Source organism: Pollicipes pollicipes, unplaced genomic scaffold (genome assembly GCF_011947565.3).
Source record: "Pollicipes pollicipes isolate AB1234 unplaced genomic scaffold, Ppol_2.1 Scaffold_4881;HRSCAF=5763_pilon_pilon_pilon, whole genome shotgun sequence".
Lineage (NCBI taxonomy): Eukaryota > Metazoa > Arthropoda > Thecostraca > Pollicipedomorpha > Pollicipedidae > Pollicipes > Pollicipes pollicipes.
Genome location: NW_023596576.1, coordinates 2,962,709 through 2,980,919, shown reverse-complemented (window position 1 = coordinate 2,980,919; position 18,211 = coordinate 2,962,709). Strand labels below are relative to the sequence as shown.

Below are 18,211 nucleotides of genomic sequence, written 5' to 3'. Positions count from 1 at the left end.
CTTTAACATAGTATTTTTCACCTTTACCATACCACCTTTACCAGTCACCCTTACCATAGTCTCTCTTACCATAGCCTTTTTGTAATATTTGGCAACAACATGAGAAAAGCACCCAACATTTGCTATTGCATTTCAATATTGTTGAGGGAGGCCACCATCACAAAATGCAATTGTGTCATGCAACTGCATGCAGCCTAAGACCTGGTATTGAACTCAGTAAATGAAAAAACTGTGCCTGGCAAATGTATCCAATGCAAGCAACAATGTTGTAGTTTCTGGGTGCAATGCTTTGTGTTGAACCTACAATTTACAGTTGGTCAGCAGGACAAAGCCTCTTTTTGATTTATGCTAAGGCTTGCGCTGAAATAATGGGATCATTTAGGATATAGGGCTAACAACTTTGTTGTGGCAATTGTTGCTTGTGCAAGGGAGGATTTGAGAATTGCAACATTTGTAGAAATTGAAGTTTTATGTCAAATATTGCAATATTCTGGATGTGTAGCTGTAACCCAATATTCAGCATTGTACCTATTACACATCATTGCATAATTTATATCAACCCAATTTCCTTGTAACGATATAAGTAAATGTTGAGTGCAATATGGTACATAAATATTATATCAACACTGCATGTTGCATTTGAATAAGAATGTGCATAGCTTGGGCATGGTTCGGGGGAATCTAAGGTCCATTCAGTGTCATTATTACCCTGAGCCAATGCTGCATATGTTTCTGATAATGATGCATCTTCTAAGTGCGTCCAAGCTGCCCATTCCACGCCAGCTGCTTTGGTGTACTTTCTCTACCCTGGGACCAGTGGATGGCAGTTTAAGTTATAAATTACAAAGCTTGGTGAGGAAAAAAAATGTGTCATCATATTAAAGCTCCAAATGTTTATCGTACACGTTTTGTGACATGAAAGCTAGCTTTTCAGGTTCAGTTACTCGGTGTAGCCATTGATGTGATGTCTGTATTATCCTTATACCAGAAAACCTTTCTGCATATAATTTTTGGGAGCATGGTTACTTAGGCCATGGGTCTGTGAGGTGTTCAAACTCTTCAGGATCAATCAGAGAAGTGTTTCAATGTCCTACACATCAGGTTCACTGTGCCCCCCCCCGTCAGGTCACTTTTCGTTAAAATGTTTACCACCCTTCCTTTAAGCACAACTGCTTTAAGCACAACAACAACTGCTTTCCAACCAGAGATGCTTACAATGTTACTGCGCCATCGTTGCTGTGCTGGTTCTGAGGCGGCAATGCCGGCCCTGCACAGCAGTGGCCGTCAGCATCACAACTTAAGCACCTAACACAGTGTTTGGTCCTACCTCTGGCCGCGTTGGGGACGGCCAGCTTTGGACCGCTACCGTCGCGATAGGTTCCATGCGTCAGGCACAGTAATGGTATAAACCACAGCCATAGGCTATTGCCTGTAGCCTGGCGGCTATATGACACTTGTGAAGTAGATATCATGGAAATAAAAAGACCTAAGGTGTATTTCTTGCACTACCTCGCGGCATGTTCCACACCGCAACAGCTGCATCTTCAGGTCACACAAGATATATATATATATATATATATATATATATATATATATATATATATATATACAATCAGAATATCGTTGCACTCAACATCTCTATTGCCAGCCAGGGACCGTATTCACTCCGTGTTCCATCCCAACTCTGCTGCAGAGTTGGCGGCAACGTGGTTCGATCCCACACCTGGACATCGCGGCGCGCGCACGGGTCTACGCCTCGCCTGATAGCTCGAGAAGGAGTGCCATGGCACACACTTTTGATCCCGGAAATTGAACAAGAACTGTTCAAGCTTCATTTCTATGCGCTTTTTGTGCGTAAATGTGTTCAAGATTTAGAAAGCTGTGGGCCTGAAGAAAAGCATTTTAACATGGAAACGCTATGGCTAGTCGTAAAATGTGCGTCGTTGTTACCATATTTTATACTAGACTTTGTTCCCCCCCCCCCCTCCGGATGTTGCCGTCAGAACTCTCGACATTACGAGAACGCTTTACCCACCTGTCCCGGGCGGTCCGCTTCCGCTGAAGTATTCGGGAGTTTTGCTCAGCTTTGTACAGCGTCCAGGCCGTGGCGATAAAGAAGATGATGTTTACTCCCGTGACGATGAAGATCGGTATGTAGAAGTAATATAGCTCTCTCTCCGGGGCTGAAAATAGAATATGCATGCTGTTATCATCAGAACACCATCATAGACCTATTGCTTACTTTCTCCTTCCACCACTTTTGCCTCCTCTTGAAAGCTTTAAAGAGAATGTCTTGCATTTGAAGATATTGGACCAACCATCTTGTAAGATGAAACAAACTAACTCATGAATAATGGTATAACTCCAGGCAGAAAAGAATGCTCTAGGCGACACATTTTCCCTGTTTAGTAAATGTGCTCCTCGATAAGTCATTGTGTGATTACGTCATCGTACCTTGCACAACATTGATTGAAAGCCGGTTGACGGCCGTTATACCCGGAAATCATGCTCACGCACGCCAGACATGAACGAATCGACAGCTACATTTTTGGCCCTGGATCGCCGCATGGCTTATGGAATGACAGGATTTGAATGACGTTATTATGGCGTCATGAATACCAAAGTAACTTCACGCAAATGATCAATTAATTTCAATCTGAAGATAATAAAACATACGAAAATGAATAAAACGTTCAACTGGCAAGCAAAAACTTGAGATAGTTTTCATGAATTGAAATTACTTGAAATCTTATCTAAAAACGTAAGAAGACAATTTGCGTTTTGTCTGTATGCAACTAAATACCTAAATCCGGTTTGAACGATCTGTCTTTCGAAACCGCAAATGCTAATTAATATCAAGTTTTTCCCCAAACCCCTCCGAATTTTGACCGAATTCCTGCGAAACTTCGCGGTATCTAATGAAAATTGCTTGGCTCATGGTGGGGGGAGGGGCATAGACGAGGTTCAATTGGCTATAAGCAGACAGGTTGCCTTATATCTGAACAGCTGGTTCGCTGGCTAATAGGGTTTCATGTACACAAACTGCTCTCAGATTGATGGAGTGAAACGCGACATAGAGTGAGAACGAACACCATATATCTCGGCCGTTTTGTCACCGTTTTCCTCGCTGACAATGACCTCAGACCGGCAAACGGGCACAACTTACGTATAATGGAAACAATTAATATCACGTTGGCAACGCTGGACAACAGGCGAGGACGCACCCATAATTTCGGAATAAGGGAGGGGACCAAAACCGGTGAGCGAAAAACGCCTACGCCAGCTTAGCATACCCGAAGAGCTGCTCTTAAGCCGGCTTTGGGCATTTTTCCTATGATCCGGAAAGGACGGGACACTCCTTGGATCTAAGCTTGCACAACGAGGATGTTCTGCAGTGGAACAGTGCAGTACTCCGGTATTCTGTGGCCAAGTAGCCAACGCATGCCACACATGGTCATCTTTGCAGAGGTCGCTGAAGTTCGGCATGCAGCGAAGTGCTTCTGCGCATCATAGTACGCACGCAAGCGGAGCAGCGGGTGAACGGTGAGTATTGTGAAGTCGATGTTTCCCTTCTGGTAGCGCACTCTGCCCAGCCATGGTCATGCCGGCTTTCGGCGGTGTATTCGACATTGCCTGCCGCATCGCTCCGGCTACTCTGTGCCACATGTCAGTTCTCACGTCTCCGCTCTATACAGTTTTATGGTGCGCCGTAAGGGACATGTCGACAAGATTCCGCTCCAGCAAGTTTGGGTTCGGTAGAGACCCGTGGATGCCGGGTCGAAGTGGACCGGAGTATTGCAGTACTGTGGCCATGTCGGTTATGCGTTCGGCAATGGGTCGGAGCACAACTCTTGCTGACCCACTCGCGGCATTTGTCCTTTTTGAACGATCCTCGGTGCCTCCATCAGTACACGAGACTGGTTTGCGATATACTAGCAATGAGGTGAATATTCTGCCCTTTTGCTGCTGGGCTCATCACGCTGCATTTGGTGTCCGTCTTTGAGCGAACGAACGAATGGCGCCTGAACAAAATATATTTGACCTTATTACTATGCACCACGTTTCCTGGCCCCAATTTCAGTCGTTTAAGATAGCATAAACCAGCACACCTTCTCTTCTTAATGTTTTCTGAAGGGTGACTTGTTTCTGATTTTTACTGTGGAAAGGCCATCCCAATGTTTCAGAGTTTGTGGATGCTCGGCATCAACAGAGAAACGCTTGCCTCAGTTTTCAAGCGGTGAGTTACACCCAGGAGAGCTACAAGATGGTCCCCCACGTATTACTATTAATTGCATTGCATCCCAACTATTAATCTGAAATGATGTTCTATTTTATGAACACGCCACTCGCCGCGACTTCTTCTCGTTGACCCCCCTTTGTGGATCCAAGAACATGTGGTGTTCAGGCGATGCCATCAGTCCCGGCCACAGCCCTCTTAATCACCACCGGCGCTAGTGCACCCTAGCATTCTCTCTTTGGCCTCCATAGGCGGGGTTGGCACACATCCCACGTATTTTCAAACAGCAGAAAATCGTTTTCTATCAAGGACAAAATTTGCAATAATCACGAAACTTAAACAGTTTCATTGCACACGATTCAATGTGGAAACTTTGAATCATGCGTAAGATAGGCGCACAAGCGACATTTTCTTCGGTCATCAGTGGGAATTCGGGAGAGCGCGTAATCCGAAACAGAATACTGCTTTAAACAATGCCTGTTCGAAATTACGTTGATTGCAACGGGGATATGAACGCTTCGTTGGTTGCCGATTTGCCCAAGAAAGTAGCAAGGACCTAGTTGACGCAGCTGGTTGATACTACATAAGGCTATCAAAGAAGTGAAACCATGGGAGCTGAGGGGTGGTTAGAACTGGTATGCGTGCAGGTACGTACTTTCTTCCATCTACATCCATGACAAAATATCTACAATCCCTTCAAATATTTCACAAACGGCCATCGGTAGGGCGAGCACCCCCTCCCCCCCCCCACGCCAGTGCGATGGTTAGCAGAGCGGCAGTAGTAGCGGTTTAACATCCGCCCCACCAACTGTACCCGTTACACAGTCCAGACCCTGTCATCAAAAGGTTTATTCAATCGTGCCGTGGCATTCCCTGCTATAAGCCGGCACCAACGCGCGGCCACCGCGCGGCTCTGTTAGCCGGCACCACTGTGCGGTTCTGTTGACATCAGCATTGTCGCGGACCGGCTCCCGTGTTGCGGCAGGGGGATGATGGGTATTCCCTGCGCCTGCAAATGACGCGCCTGCGCCGGCACGAGATTGGTTTAGCCCAGCAATCACGCGACACCCGGTACCTGGAGCCCTGGGTGGCGTGTCCGGTCCACAGGGGCCCAGATCATCCCGCCGTCCGGATTGCAGTGCTGACAACGGCGATGTTTTCAATCCTGCCTGTTCCAAGAGACGCGGTCTGACCCCGGACACTGCGAGCCAAACACTATGCCCCCAGCAGGCTGAATGAAAAGTCACAGGCTGAGTTTCAGCGAACGGAGCAATGCGGATGTCGTCCAGAGCCGCCATCCGCCACCGCCGTGGTGACGGGTGCAGGCTTTCCACAGGAAGACCGGCTGATAGTGGCTGCACCGCTTCCGCGCGGGGAACGGCTGATAGTGACTGCACCACCACTGACGGAGATGGGACCGGCGCCTTCGCTGTGGCTTATGCAAGGCATCTGTTGGGCTTATATGCACCGCCGGCATGGCTGCGAGAAATACTCAAATGGCCAGGCTTTGCCGATGTTGGAATTTCGTGATCGCTTCTCCGTGAGCTATTTCATTGCCCGCCTACATCAGGCGCTGGCATTCTCGTCTATTTGGAATTGATAGACGCGCTGGCACATACAACATGCGGTACGACATAAACAATTACGTACGTGTCGTCAACATATCTGTGAATGCGAGAAGAAAGCAAGACTCGGACCAAACGCTGCGCATTGCGTGGCCTACAGTATTTTGAATGGATTTCTGATCGCAAACCCTCCAGCCTTGGGCTGAAGTGATCCACGTCCGTCGAGCCCACTGGGGTGAGAGTTTTGAGCGGATGCAGAGGTCGATCTCCATGTACAGACGCAGCAGTGAAGTCTGACACGTAGTGGGCACTGGGCAATGGTACCTGACTCCTGCTGGCAACAGGGCCATGAAATCCGGTACTTACTGGCGAGGAAGCATTTCCGCTCGCCGATGCCGGGCCGCACGATGGTGCCGTCAGGGATGACCGAGGTGGGCGCGTAGTTGAAGAACGCCAGCAGGCCGGTCATCACCAGCGGCACGCCCCACGCGTACAGCGAGTGTCGGATGAACCGGTGTCGCAGCGACCGCTCGGACGGCGGCTGCGTGCGCAGGTGTCTGAAAACAAGGGGCCTGCTGCGGAATGTAACAGCAACACCGGTCGGCTGCGGAAGCGATGCATGCGGAACAACCAATGCTGTGCATGCGGAACAACCAATGCTGTACATGCGGAGCAGGGACGAGAGCGGGCCAATGGCAAGCCAGGCACTGACGGGGCGAAATGTTAACGGCAGCAACGGAGATAACTTAGAAAGGAAGATAAATTTGTGTGGGATGTAGCAGCATATGGATTTACTCCAAGCGTTCATCATATTAAGGGACACCTGAGGTAACATGAAATCAATGATCTTCTAGAAATGTCATTTAATGTTTGAGGGGATCGGAGAGAACTTGGGTTTGTAAAAGGACATTCAGATAAAGCCTACCAGCCTTGCCAAAACGTTCGATCCACAGTATTGTGCTGGCTTTCACACTGAAAGCAAATAGTACATCATGGTTCCAAATTGTGCAGGATTTCACGCTTTGATAGCCAAAAGCATCTTATGGAACCCAAACAAATGTGTGTTCCCACTTCCACGCGCCGTGCCCCTAGCGAGGCGCACCAGCGCACATCATTGTGCCTTTTGTTTTGCTCATCCTGTTTATGCCAAAAGTAGGATAGCTGCATCTCAGCCACTTTCCTGCGGGGGTGAGTAGATAATGATCCTCTTCTTTCCCCCCCCCCCCCCCCATCTTTTCCGGTCATTCCGGTCATTCTAGTCATTTGCTCCAAACGATTGGCCACAAGTCCCACCAATTTAATTATTTTTATTGAAAACGCTTGTTTACATGTCGTGGCAACAGTTTTGAGGCCAGATCCGGCCCAAGGCGGATCCAAGGCTTGATATTAGAAGGTCATACGCTGAAGGTCGCCGTCTTCGGGTTGAGTACCACAACTACGCGATGCTTACCATTTTTTCAGCTACTCACGGGTCAATGGTCGTTCCAATAAAACATATAAGTACAAAGTTTGCTAACGTGCATCAGATATAAGACTTGACAGAAGATTTCCGAGCAGGAAAAAAAACGTATCGTAAAATAGTTACAGGATGATGGCAGTGATGCAAGCGGCCGTGAAATGTCGTGTCTTTTACAGCACAATATGTCATTTGCCTTTATGCTTCTACACCTCAGAGAAGTACCTCAGAGAAGTAGGCGAACCCAGGTAGGACAGATGGGATGCGACAGGTACGAAAGCGGTTCGCCCCAACCTACAAGTGATTGGCCATTGTCACATTAGATCATTTTATATGCTTGTAGTAAAGCAGGTACATGAAGTATGCATACGCTATGTTTTAAATTGGTATGCAGGGGCAGTTCAACGGCAGGGAAGGAGAGACTGAGGACGTGACGAAACGGGATATAGAAAATCGGTGAACCTATCTTACTAAAACTCTTAAGTCTTAAACCCTTCTTATTATTACCCTGGACTCACCTCTGTCATTTCCTTTAAACACCTCGGTAAGTCTCTGATGTATGAGTTTAAACGAGAATAGGAGCGTGCATTGTTCTCTTTTGTGCCAATGTAAGATCATCACAGAATGTTGGTTCGTTTGTGTTACTACCTTCCTGGGAAATGCTTTGAAGAGGCAAACCGTCGAAATGATTCATGTCCATATTTAAAGATGTGATGAAATAATACTTAACAGATATTCTGCGGCCACGCCATTATAGTAAGAAAGCAAAGTGAAAACATTAAAATCCCCTTTTCAATAACGCTCCCAGCTTGCACTGCGTCCGTACGACTATGATTTTTAAGTTTTCAAACTGCTCACATGTTCCAGAGTCGTACAGTACTCCTAAAACCACGTTTAGCCGCACCAAAATCGGATAACACACACAGTACAGTCTCATCACAAATGTGCCGGAACTTTGGATAATTTTCTTCCATGTTATCACCCTTCCAGAATATTTAGTACTTTAAAGAAAGCCTACGTTGTGACTGGTAACTGCCGTTTACCGGCTCAAAATCGGAGCAGTGATTCTCGTGACACGTTGGGGGGGGGGGGGGGGCAGCACAAATGTGCCGGAACTTTGGATAATTTTCTTCCATGTTATCACCCTTCCAGAATATTTAGTACTTTAAAGAAAGCCTACGTTGTGACTGGTAACTGCCGTTTACCGGCTCAAAATCGGAGCAGTGATTCTCGTGACACGTTGGTGGGGGGGGGGGGGGGCAGCTAAATATTCCACTAGCACACGCTGCCGTACAGTATAACACCGCGCAGAGAACATGGCTAAATCGCATCTTGCTCCCACCATTGCCGTCCTAAAAGTCATACTTCGCGAGTAGCTAAGAAATGTTGCGCATGGTGAGCGTTTGTATGCATCATTGCCCGGCGCAATCCACCATAAATGCTGTAGAAGCAAGCCCAGTTTGCCAAAACAATTTGTCATGGCCCCCCATACCCCCTGTAGCCGAGCTACTTTTGGGGATCTTTCAAAAATATTCTCTGGTTAAATTCTCTTTTCTCTTTTCTCTTTTTCTCTATTCTCTATTCTCTGGGGGAGGATTATGAAACCAGAGTGTAGTACTTTTCTATGTACTTTTCTATACGATGTACTTTTCATTCATTGTTAGATTAGGCGCCTATGATTTGATCGCTAGTACCAGTATGTCCCAAATTCCTTCCGGGAAGCCCAGAGTTTCGAGTTGAAGTAGACGCTATCATGGGATGCATATTACTGGCCTCCCTGCTAACCACAATGAAAGCAATATTTCCATTAACGCACTGGCTAAAACTTCATGCGAGTAATTGAACCATTCATGTGCCACTTTTAAGGCTGAAACCCGGAGATGCGCGGGTAAAAAGAGCTTAGCAGTGATGCCTACACTATGTAATAGCCGACGACTGCAAACAGCAGATTCAGATGTCGTTACTTGTTACGGACTGTTTTAACTATTCTTGCCCGCGCTCTGCGGGTCTGTGGGGTTAACTGGCCATTATCATGCCAGCTTTCATGGCATTGTTAAACTAAATCGAAGTTAGATTACCGTGCACAGTCTCCAAGGCAACGTTGCATATCGCACTTCCGTATTTCCCATGCGCCAAGATCATTCGGGCCAAAAATGAACTCTGAAGTTAACAAGAAAGTAAGAGTTCAGTGCCGCGACAACACTGTTATTTGGACACTAAATTATAAACAATTATTTGTTTTCATACATAGGTGCTGTATCGGCATTCTTCGGCGTTATTATTAGACATCACTGGTCTAAAGGTTTAACGTGAGAATAGTTTTGAAAGATCCCCTAAAAGTAGGGCGGCTACAGGGGGTATGGGGGCCATGACCCCCTGGGACCACAAAGGGGCACATAAGCTCCAAAGGCGTCAAAAGCCCGCCGAACAGACGCAGTTTTTTTTTAGCACAAAACGCAACAAAATCGGAAGTCTTAGGGCTTCCAGACGACCAAACACAATTGCACGTGAAAGTTAAGGGCCCACGAGCCAACAAAAAAAAAATCAATGGTTGAGAGGATGGTGATTGAAAGATTCCTGGGCTCATCGCGTTGTCCAGAAGCCCTACGCCGTCCCTGGGGGCCCTATGTGTCCATATGCAGGGCAAATCCGATCGCTAAGGAGCCTTCCACGTTGCCCTTGAAATTTTTCCATTTGTTCGGAGGGTCCCGCACTGTTGTCAGGGCGCTTTCTGCGCGCATGCCGGCGCATTCTTGTCGATCGGGGCCTTCCACGGATTTTTTCCCATTCACCCGAAGGGCTCTGTACGATATAGCCGGGGCCCTAAACGTTCAACTGCTGGGACATTCTAAGTTCCTTAGGAGCCCTTCACGTTGGTTTCGGTAAACCCGTCGGCACAGTTGCGATATGGTCACGGGTCGTCCACCAGTCTGGGCGCCTTTCCAATTCCTGTCACATCCGGAGGACTCTACGCTCTTGTCCGGGGTCCCACCTCTTAATCTGCTCGGGCGCACTCGATCGTTTGCGGGCCTTCTTCATTGGGTCTTGGACATTTCTTATTTCAATGGACGGCCCTACGCTCTTGTAGGGGGGGGGGGGGGCACCCGTTAACCTGCTGGCGTACATTTGATTGTTCGGCGGCTCTACACATTGTGTATTGGGCACTTCCTATTTGTATGTAGGGTCCAATCATAGTAGAGTCCCATCATCTGCTAACGTGCATAGACACTTAAAATCGACCAAGGGTCCCCTACAAACGCTTCACATTGGTCAGAGAGGCTCTTTACGCTATTTCCGGGGCCCCCATATGCCGGGGTACACTCGGTTGCTCAGGGGTCCAGTTGCTGGGGCCAATACATGGCAACGCACCGATGCTCAAGGGCCCTCTACGTTGATCTAGGGCTTTTTCCCTTTGAAATGATTTGAGGAGTACCCTTTTTTCTTGTCAGGGTTCTTTCCATTAACCTGCCCGGACACTCTTGATCGTATCGGGGCATTAATTTACATACAACGATCTTAAGCTATTCCCATTTGCTCAAAGGGTCCTGCGGTCTGGCCCAAGCCCTATATGTTAGCCTGATGGGGTACTTTCGATCGTTCAAGGGCCCCACCATATTGGTCTCAGGTTGTTTTCATCTGTCCTGAGGATCCCACACTGTACGTAGCACACCTAGTTTTCTATGGCTGCCCAGAATAAGATGGGTTTCTGTATGAAACATAACACATACAGGAACCTTTAAAGTTAATGGCCGGAGTACGGGGATTTTGGGGGGTTCACGCATTGTTGTGGGGCTCGAAACTCGCCCCACAACAATGCGTGCCCCCATCCTGATGAAATCCTGGATCGTTCCCTGCTCAAAGGTGGCGCACTCCGTTTTAAGACGAAATCATTATGGAAACTCTTTGTACATCTTTGGTATATAACTGATAGTCCTAGCAGCTATCCTAATCAAAATGCTACAAACATAACATTTCCGAACAAATGACGCCGATATAAGTCAAAGTTGTAGACTATTGCGGATATATGTGACCAAATCAGTAGTCATCAGCCAGTGATTCTTATTATATGCCGCAAACTGAAAGTCGGTGATCTAGAATTGCTTTTGAGCTAGTTCGGGAAGAGAACAACTTGGCCGCAAAAACACCGCACAGGAGCGAAAAAAAATCACTTCACACAAACAGGAATGGTAACCCAGGGAGATATGCATCGGCTAGCAAAAACATACATTCTAATCTGGCATGAAATTAATCGTACAACTATGACACAAATGGTATTTCTCACATTTCGGTCAGTATAAGGTCATTTTGGAAAATGTCCGAATTTTGTCGCTCAGGAGCACATTGTCTGCACATATAGCACAGCGAACCTCAGCGCATAGATGCACTAACCAAAGAGCTATTTTTACTTCTACGGGTAGTGAAACAATATCAAGAAATATAGGATGTCTGCATTTCGGCGAAATAAAAAGGAATCATCATTGCTCTACGAATAAATTGTGACAAAGATCACAAATTTATTTCTAAATTAGTCAATATATGGCACTTGTTTGCTACTTTCACACCATGTCTGGATTATGGACATTGAAAACTTTTTGGTCCAAAACCACAATATCGTTACCCCAGCAACGAATGCATCTATCGGAATCGAATTACTAAAGCCTTGGTATTTTACTATTTACTTCTGAGAGGTGCTGCCAAGTTTATGAAACCGCTGAAGGAAATTGGTAGCTACGCTGAAATTACCTTTGCCATCCTGGAGTAAGAAGCAACTCCCCTCCATGGACCTGGTCACAGTGAGTAAGAATAATAGTGGCGAAGACACAGTTAATGCCAGTCTGAGAAAATGCAAGGAAATGAGTATGGTTCTGGATCATATTTCAGATATTTCTACCCAGCTGGGTATGGCAAGGCGGTGATTTGTTCACCTAAGTCCATCCACAACCAACGGAGCGAGGAAGCGAGCGGTATATGCATCGAGGCGGAAAAGCATAAGCCCCTATTCACATCTACACATGTTAATGTGGAATATCCGTTGCATGCATCCATACCTCGATGCCGTTGCCGGCATAATAAATATATTAACTAACTGGTAAATGCAACGTTCGTCTCAGGAAAGACGATTTCCAACTTAACTTCTTCCTCGGCACTACAGTTCATTGCGAAAGCAAGCAGGCAGTACAAAACTCCTACATGAGCGTATCATTCAAGGCCGTACGAAGCAGGAGCAGCGTCGGAAGCGATACAGATCACATGACGAGATAGATTAACGCAAGCTTGTGTTGATATGTGTGGACTGATGTAGAGCTCTAGATCCGGCTGATCACGCCGCGGCGCTCTAGGCGCACCTGGAGAAGACGCTCTGCGGTGATGTCCTGCAGGACGGTGCAGGCCGCGACTACGTGGGGAACTGTCGATGCCAACGTGGACTTCCGCACGCAGGAAACGGAAGGTTGCTTCCTGGTTGCAAACGTTGTCCTACTCTGGCGCGCGTCGCATGGTGGATCCCGTTAATCAATTCATTACGCGCAATTAATAAGTCAATTAATTGCGCCTTTCTGTTTGTACGCCAGTACGGTGGTATCAGCTACTTCTTACACGGCTATCCAGAGTCACTGAGGAAGACGCCGGGCACGTCATCGTCTTGGAAAGTCATCCACAAATACTTTTCCCTGTGACGAAGCGGGCACGGGCAATTCTTGACACTTGACCGCGTTCAAAAGTTCGGTCCACAACGCTTTGTACACTACTACCATGACTTAGTTTTATGCTGATATCATCGGCTTCCGCACCCTTTGATCGTTTCCATATGCAAAATGTGCGTACCATTGATTAGTTCAAGCCGTTCCTGGGGGACCTCACTCCCGGGAGAATGCGTGTGTGCTGTCTGGAAACCTCCTCCGTACTGGAGGGGGGGGGAGGGTAGGGGGGAGAGGGAGGGCATGGGCGTCTCGCATTGATTCCAGGGTAACAGTCGCTCAGTAAACAGATCATAATACCGCCAGCTGAGCTTCCCCAAACAACTGTCAGCAACATCCGACCTGCTGCTAGGTACCGCAGAGCACAAATATTTGATGTGGTGCCAGGGGCCTTGATGTAGTATTGACTTATTGGGGTGCGCTCAGTCACGACCTAATATCAATTTGTTGTGAAATTAAGATTGCAGAACCAAAAGGGTGTATGATGTCAAGACAACTCTCCTGCATTACTGCTAGAGGATTTATACGATATCCGCATGTTGTTCTCTTTTATCAGAATCAATAATCCGCGTTTTTTCAATAGATGAACACAACGTTGGGATGAACAAAACTGCTTAGCACATAGCAATGGAATCCGGCCAAGCAATCAAAGCACACTAGACCAAGCAATCAAAGCACACCAATCAAACGCTTTCAAAGAACTGATATCTGCTTTGCGCGAGAAACGCTAGGTAAAGTTCAGAGGGTCATGCAACACAGATCCCATGGGAAGCACTTTTTACTCACAGTTATGACAATGCGTTACTTGTTCATACCCAGATCAGCGTAAATTGTGTCATACCATTAGTGAAGCCTCCGATTTTCCTGTCAAGGAAAGGTTCCGCCAATGCTTTTTCCAGAAAGGCCGGTGGATATTGTCGCAGCTACGGAAAGTGGCCTCGAACAACGCGTTTTATTTACGTAGGCGAGCAAGGGGTGTCAGCTGATGTTTACGAAAATGTGCGTCGAAAATGTTGAGCGGACGCAGGCTTACCTTCGCAATGTCTGGGCCGTGACTCATAGCGGTTTTGAGCTCGCTAAGCACGCTTGACGATGGATGAATTTTATCTCAGAAACAATGTTAAAGCCGTCTACTTAATCTTTTTCTCATGAAACGGGAGCTTTGATGCACACCATTTGCCTGAAACTGATTTAATTTATCCCTGATTGGAGAGAATACGCATATACCCCTACATACGGGGCCAGAGCTTCGAACGCATATTTGATCAGCAAGCACTGCCATCAAGAAATTCTCGGTCATCGAGAGGCGCACCATTACCCGAGTGTTTAGAGCGCGAGAACTTGGCAGGGACAAGTCGGCCGAGGGCCATCTGGTCCGGATATTTATCTATAATCTGAACACGGCAGCCCAGACAATCCGGTCAGATATCGTCACACGGGAGAAATACTTACGCAAAGGTCCACCAGATGTCGAAGCTCATCACGTTCAACCAGAAGAGGGCAGCGATGAACGAGTAGTACAGCAACATACCTGAGAATGTTGAAAAGCACTGTGAGCATGGCAACGGAAAGCACCAAGTTACAGGTCATTGACTACCAAGCGTCGTATTTGTACAACGATGCCGACGTGGGAACTTCCGAACAAATTCAGGCAGGCTCTGCGCTGTTTGCATGTGAAGGCACCAAACAGACTGCGCCTTAGTACCTACTTCCTGCGCCTCCACGCCGAACGTAAGGCAAGAAGATGCGCCAACAGCGCCGCCCGCCACACCTACGAATGAGAACTACAAGAAACGGCATGCTCTGAATGAGTGTGCGAGGTTATAAAAGGGGCGGTACAGCGGCCATTAGGTTGACGCTAACACCATCTTAATGCATCAAGGTTTCCAAACTATACTGATTTTGCTTCTCTTTTTTAGCAGGTTCGTGATTACCAGATGAAGTAGGAGCCCGCATACAGTGAGGATTCGTGTGTTTAGCATAACCCAACTGTACTGCACCCGCAGGCACTGGTTTAACGACGTTGACAAGCAAACGGTTGACTTTATTCAGGAAGGTTAACATTTAGAAGCTTCGCCCATAATTGCGATAGACCACTAATGACCATAAGTAATGCGAAAATATTGTCCATATTTTACCATGAGTGACAAGAGACGAGTGGCAACGATAAGCCAAAGCGACGAGTGGCGAGTGACAAGATCAATTGTTTGACATAAAGCTACCAGCTCGTAATGAAAAACCTGCGGTTGAGACCCCTGTACTTAATCAAATATTTGGTTGTTAAAAATTGTATGTATGGAAGCATAATTTACAATCATCAAGCACTTCTCACTACGTCGAGGATTGAAAAACAGGTGCATATTTGTTACAACTTTAATTATTTGTATCACGTGATTTCTACACCCGACATACTACTGTCATAGTGACCAGATCGTGCAGACATAGGCCGCCAATGTTTTTATACCTTGAGAGCTTACATCACACACGTTAAACAACGCTTGGTCCCACGCATTTACCGTTTTACTTTTCTACATTGCATGGTCTACATCTATGCCAATTTGAAGCATCGTCTTTACAGAGATATATAAACTTGGAACACTCTCAATGCATGAATGCATGCAATGAAATAGGCAGCGTGGCGCTCACCTAAAATTTCGCAGCTGTCGCCAAGCGGAATGCGAGCAAGCTGGTTGTAGACGGTGAGGAAGAAGGCGACGAAGAGCGCGGCAGCGTGCGACATCAAGCACTTCCGTGGATGTTCCTCAGATCAGGCACCAGCATGTAAATTGCCAGCATGACGAACAGGCAGATCGCTGATAGGGTAAGGAGAACATTGTTCACGGCTGCCATGATCCCAGCTTCCTTGTCATGTGGAAAACAACAAACAGCGATTTCAGCGATGTCATTCCTCTGTGTCTTCAAGTTGTAGTAGGTCTCGTATTCCAGGCAACACTGGTGCGCCTCAAATGTGAGGTTAAGCCCTGTCACATGCAGCCTTCCGTTTGTCTGTACATACGGAGCGTCGAGCTCGCCCAATCTCTCGCTAAATATGAAGGTATCGCCGTCCTCACAGTTGGTCTTCCCATACAAAACGGTATGAGCAACTTCACCAATGAACAGATCGTCGCCCTCATAGAACGTCGGCTCCCATTGCAGTTGTGTGGGGATGCACGTGGTGTTGAACAGATGAAAGCCTGCAGCACAGCATTTCTGGATGCAAACTTCACCTGGACACTGCGCTTCAAACTCTTCTGCGGTGCTTTCTTCTACCATGGGATGACACACGACAGCGATGGGCTGGGGTGATGATGTGGGACTTCGGAGGTCATCCAGACAGAACAAACCTGGTTTGATAGGCAAATTGTAGCTTTCCAGGAGCAGATAGCTGTTGGACTCCAAGAAGAATGCACCCTGCGAGGAACTCGATGTTAGATACTGACGGACGGTGTCATCGGGGCACTGAAAGCTAATTGGAGGCGAACTGTCGGTCTTTTCGGCTGGCAGCTGAGCCAGCTGGGGTCGGATAGCCATGAATCACCGCAGGCCGCCAGGGCGAGGAGTGCTTCACGCACAGGAAGCCCGAGCCCCCGCCACCCACATTCATGGCATGGCCGGGCGGACAACACTTGCGGACGGAAACATTTGTCACGTTGTCTAGGCTGGGCAGATCTGCCACCTGTGGCACTGATATCTTCACGCAGCTGCGCACAGACTCGTAAATCTGACCGCTCAGCTCCACGTTGTAGAAGCAGTAATTCATACCCAGCGCATAGGTCCTCTCAGCGGTTTGCACGTCTAGCTCTCCAGACGAACTTAACAGATACTTTGTGTTCGGTTCGAGGTGGTAACTGAATGTTTTCTGTTCGGAGCCAAATTCGCATTCCTGGATAAAACCTCCGACAATTTCGAGACTCGCATTCGTCGACTGATTAAGGAAGCTCGGCACCCAATCTGTCGGACTGGGCTTGCATTCTCGGCTTATTACATTTTCTCCTCTTGCACAGCAGGTGCGCACGCAGAACCCGGCTTCTGAACCTTGGCAGGCGGCGTAGCTGGTGTTGGTTGTGTCCTCGGAAGGCAGGGTACCACTCTGGGCGGAGGCTCGACCCAGCAGACACAAAGCGAGCGACAGTGCACATAGCCCCATCGCTCCCGACCGCTTCAGGCGCATCTTCGTCACTAGATCACACCACGTCTCTAAAAGTCACTGCGATACTGACTGAATCACCACCCCACCTTCTACCACCGACGCAGCATGTTCAAAAGATGCCACTTCTCCTCGCAATGACCTGAGCGAAGAACAGCACTGATCGTCCACTCAGAGAACAACTCGCCGGGTCCGCCTTTCTCGCTAGAATGCCCCGGGTGTCCGCTTCGCGGCTGGGGCGTCCTCCTGCGGCACGTCAGCGCCACCCCCGCCAGCCCGCGTCACTGGGGCGATGTGTGGAAATCCCGACCGGCCGGTTCTGCGCCGGAGCCGGACGGCTCCAGCCCCTGGTGGCGGCCGGCCGGAAGCTCGGCATGCCGGCCCGCCGACCTTGACGCACAATGATGCGGTGAACACTGTGGCAGGGACGGCACGAAGGTCGGTGTTGCGCCTCCAGTCAACTGAGTAACCACCGGCAGTGCTGGCACAAACAACCGCGCTTCAATCTGCGCGAGGATCTCGCTTATTTACGGGAATTGTTCCACATTTGTATGGGGTTTTGGGGTGCATTGGGGGCGACCAGACGACGTAATATCTATGCTGTCCGACGTCACTCATGACGTCATACCCCACAAACTGAACTGTTTGGTGTTTGCAGTGATCCGTACTACTACCAAGTTTGCATGTGACCTCGGTAGAATTTCGCTGAAAGTGCGGAGTATTTCCCTACGCCCCAATCGAAGTAAGAACGTCAATGGCGGAACAGTTCCATTGTAAACAGGCCAATAAGCGTGCCCAGAACCGACCGCGAGTGATGAAAGGTGCTCATGTTTCAAAGAGTAAAATTTGCAGTCACATTCTCAGGAGCACTCAACGTACATGTCCAATGCAAACATTGTCTATCTGGATGCGCTTAAAAGCCCTCTGGTTTCTGAGCTTGACAACCGCGAACTGGCGCAGAATATATATATATATATATATATATCCCCGTAATGCTTATTTCAGCCTCCACCCCGAGTGGCACTCATGATAAACATATATAATATGCATATACACAAGGTGATACATATCCTGTAGCACATGTTTTATGGCATTATATATATATCTATA

The 18,211-nt window shown here is 47.8% G+C and overlaps 1 protein-coding gene across 2 annotated transcripts; it reads right to left on the bottom strand.

Moving 5' to 3' along the window:
• Positions 1–2,035: 2,035 nt before the first annotated feature.
• LOC119100906 (G-protein coupled receptor Mth2) lies at positions 2,036–15,699 on the bottom strand (the record flags this gene model as incomplete). 2 transcript variants are annotated; one of them, XM_037224103.1, is given in 4 exon segments in its annotated part: positions 2,036–2,183; positions 6,169–6,374; positions 14,407–14,485; positions 15,601–15,699. In XM_037224103.1, coding segments are annotated over 4 exon segments (527 nt in total), but the record flags the coding sequence as incomplete, so codon positions are not given.
• Between the last annotated feature and the right edge of the window lie 2,512 nt (positions 15,700–18,211).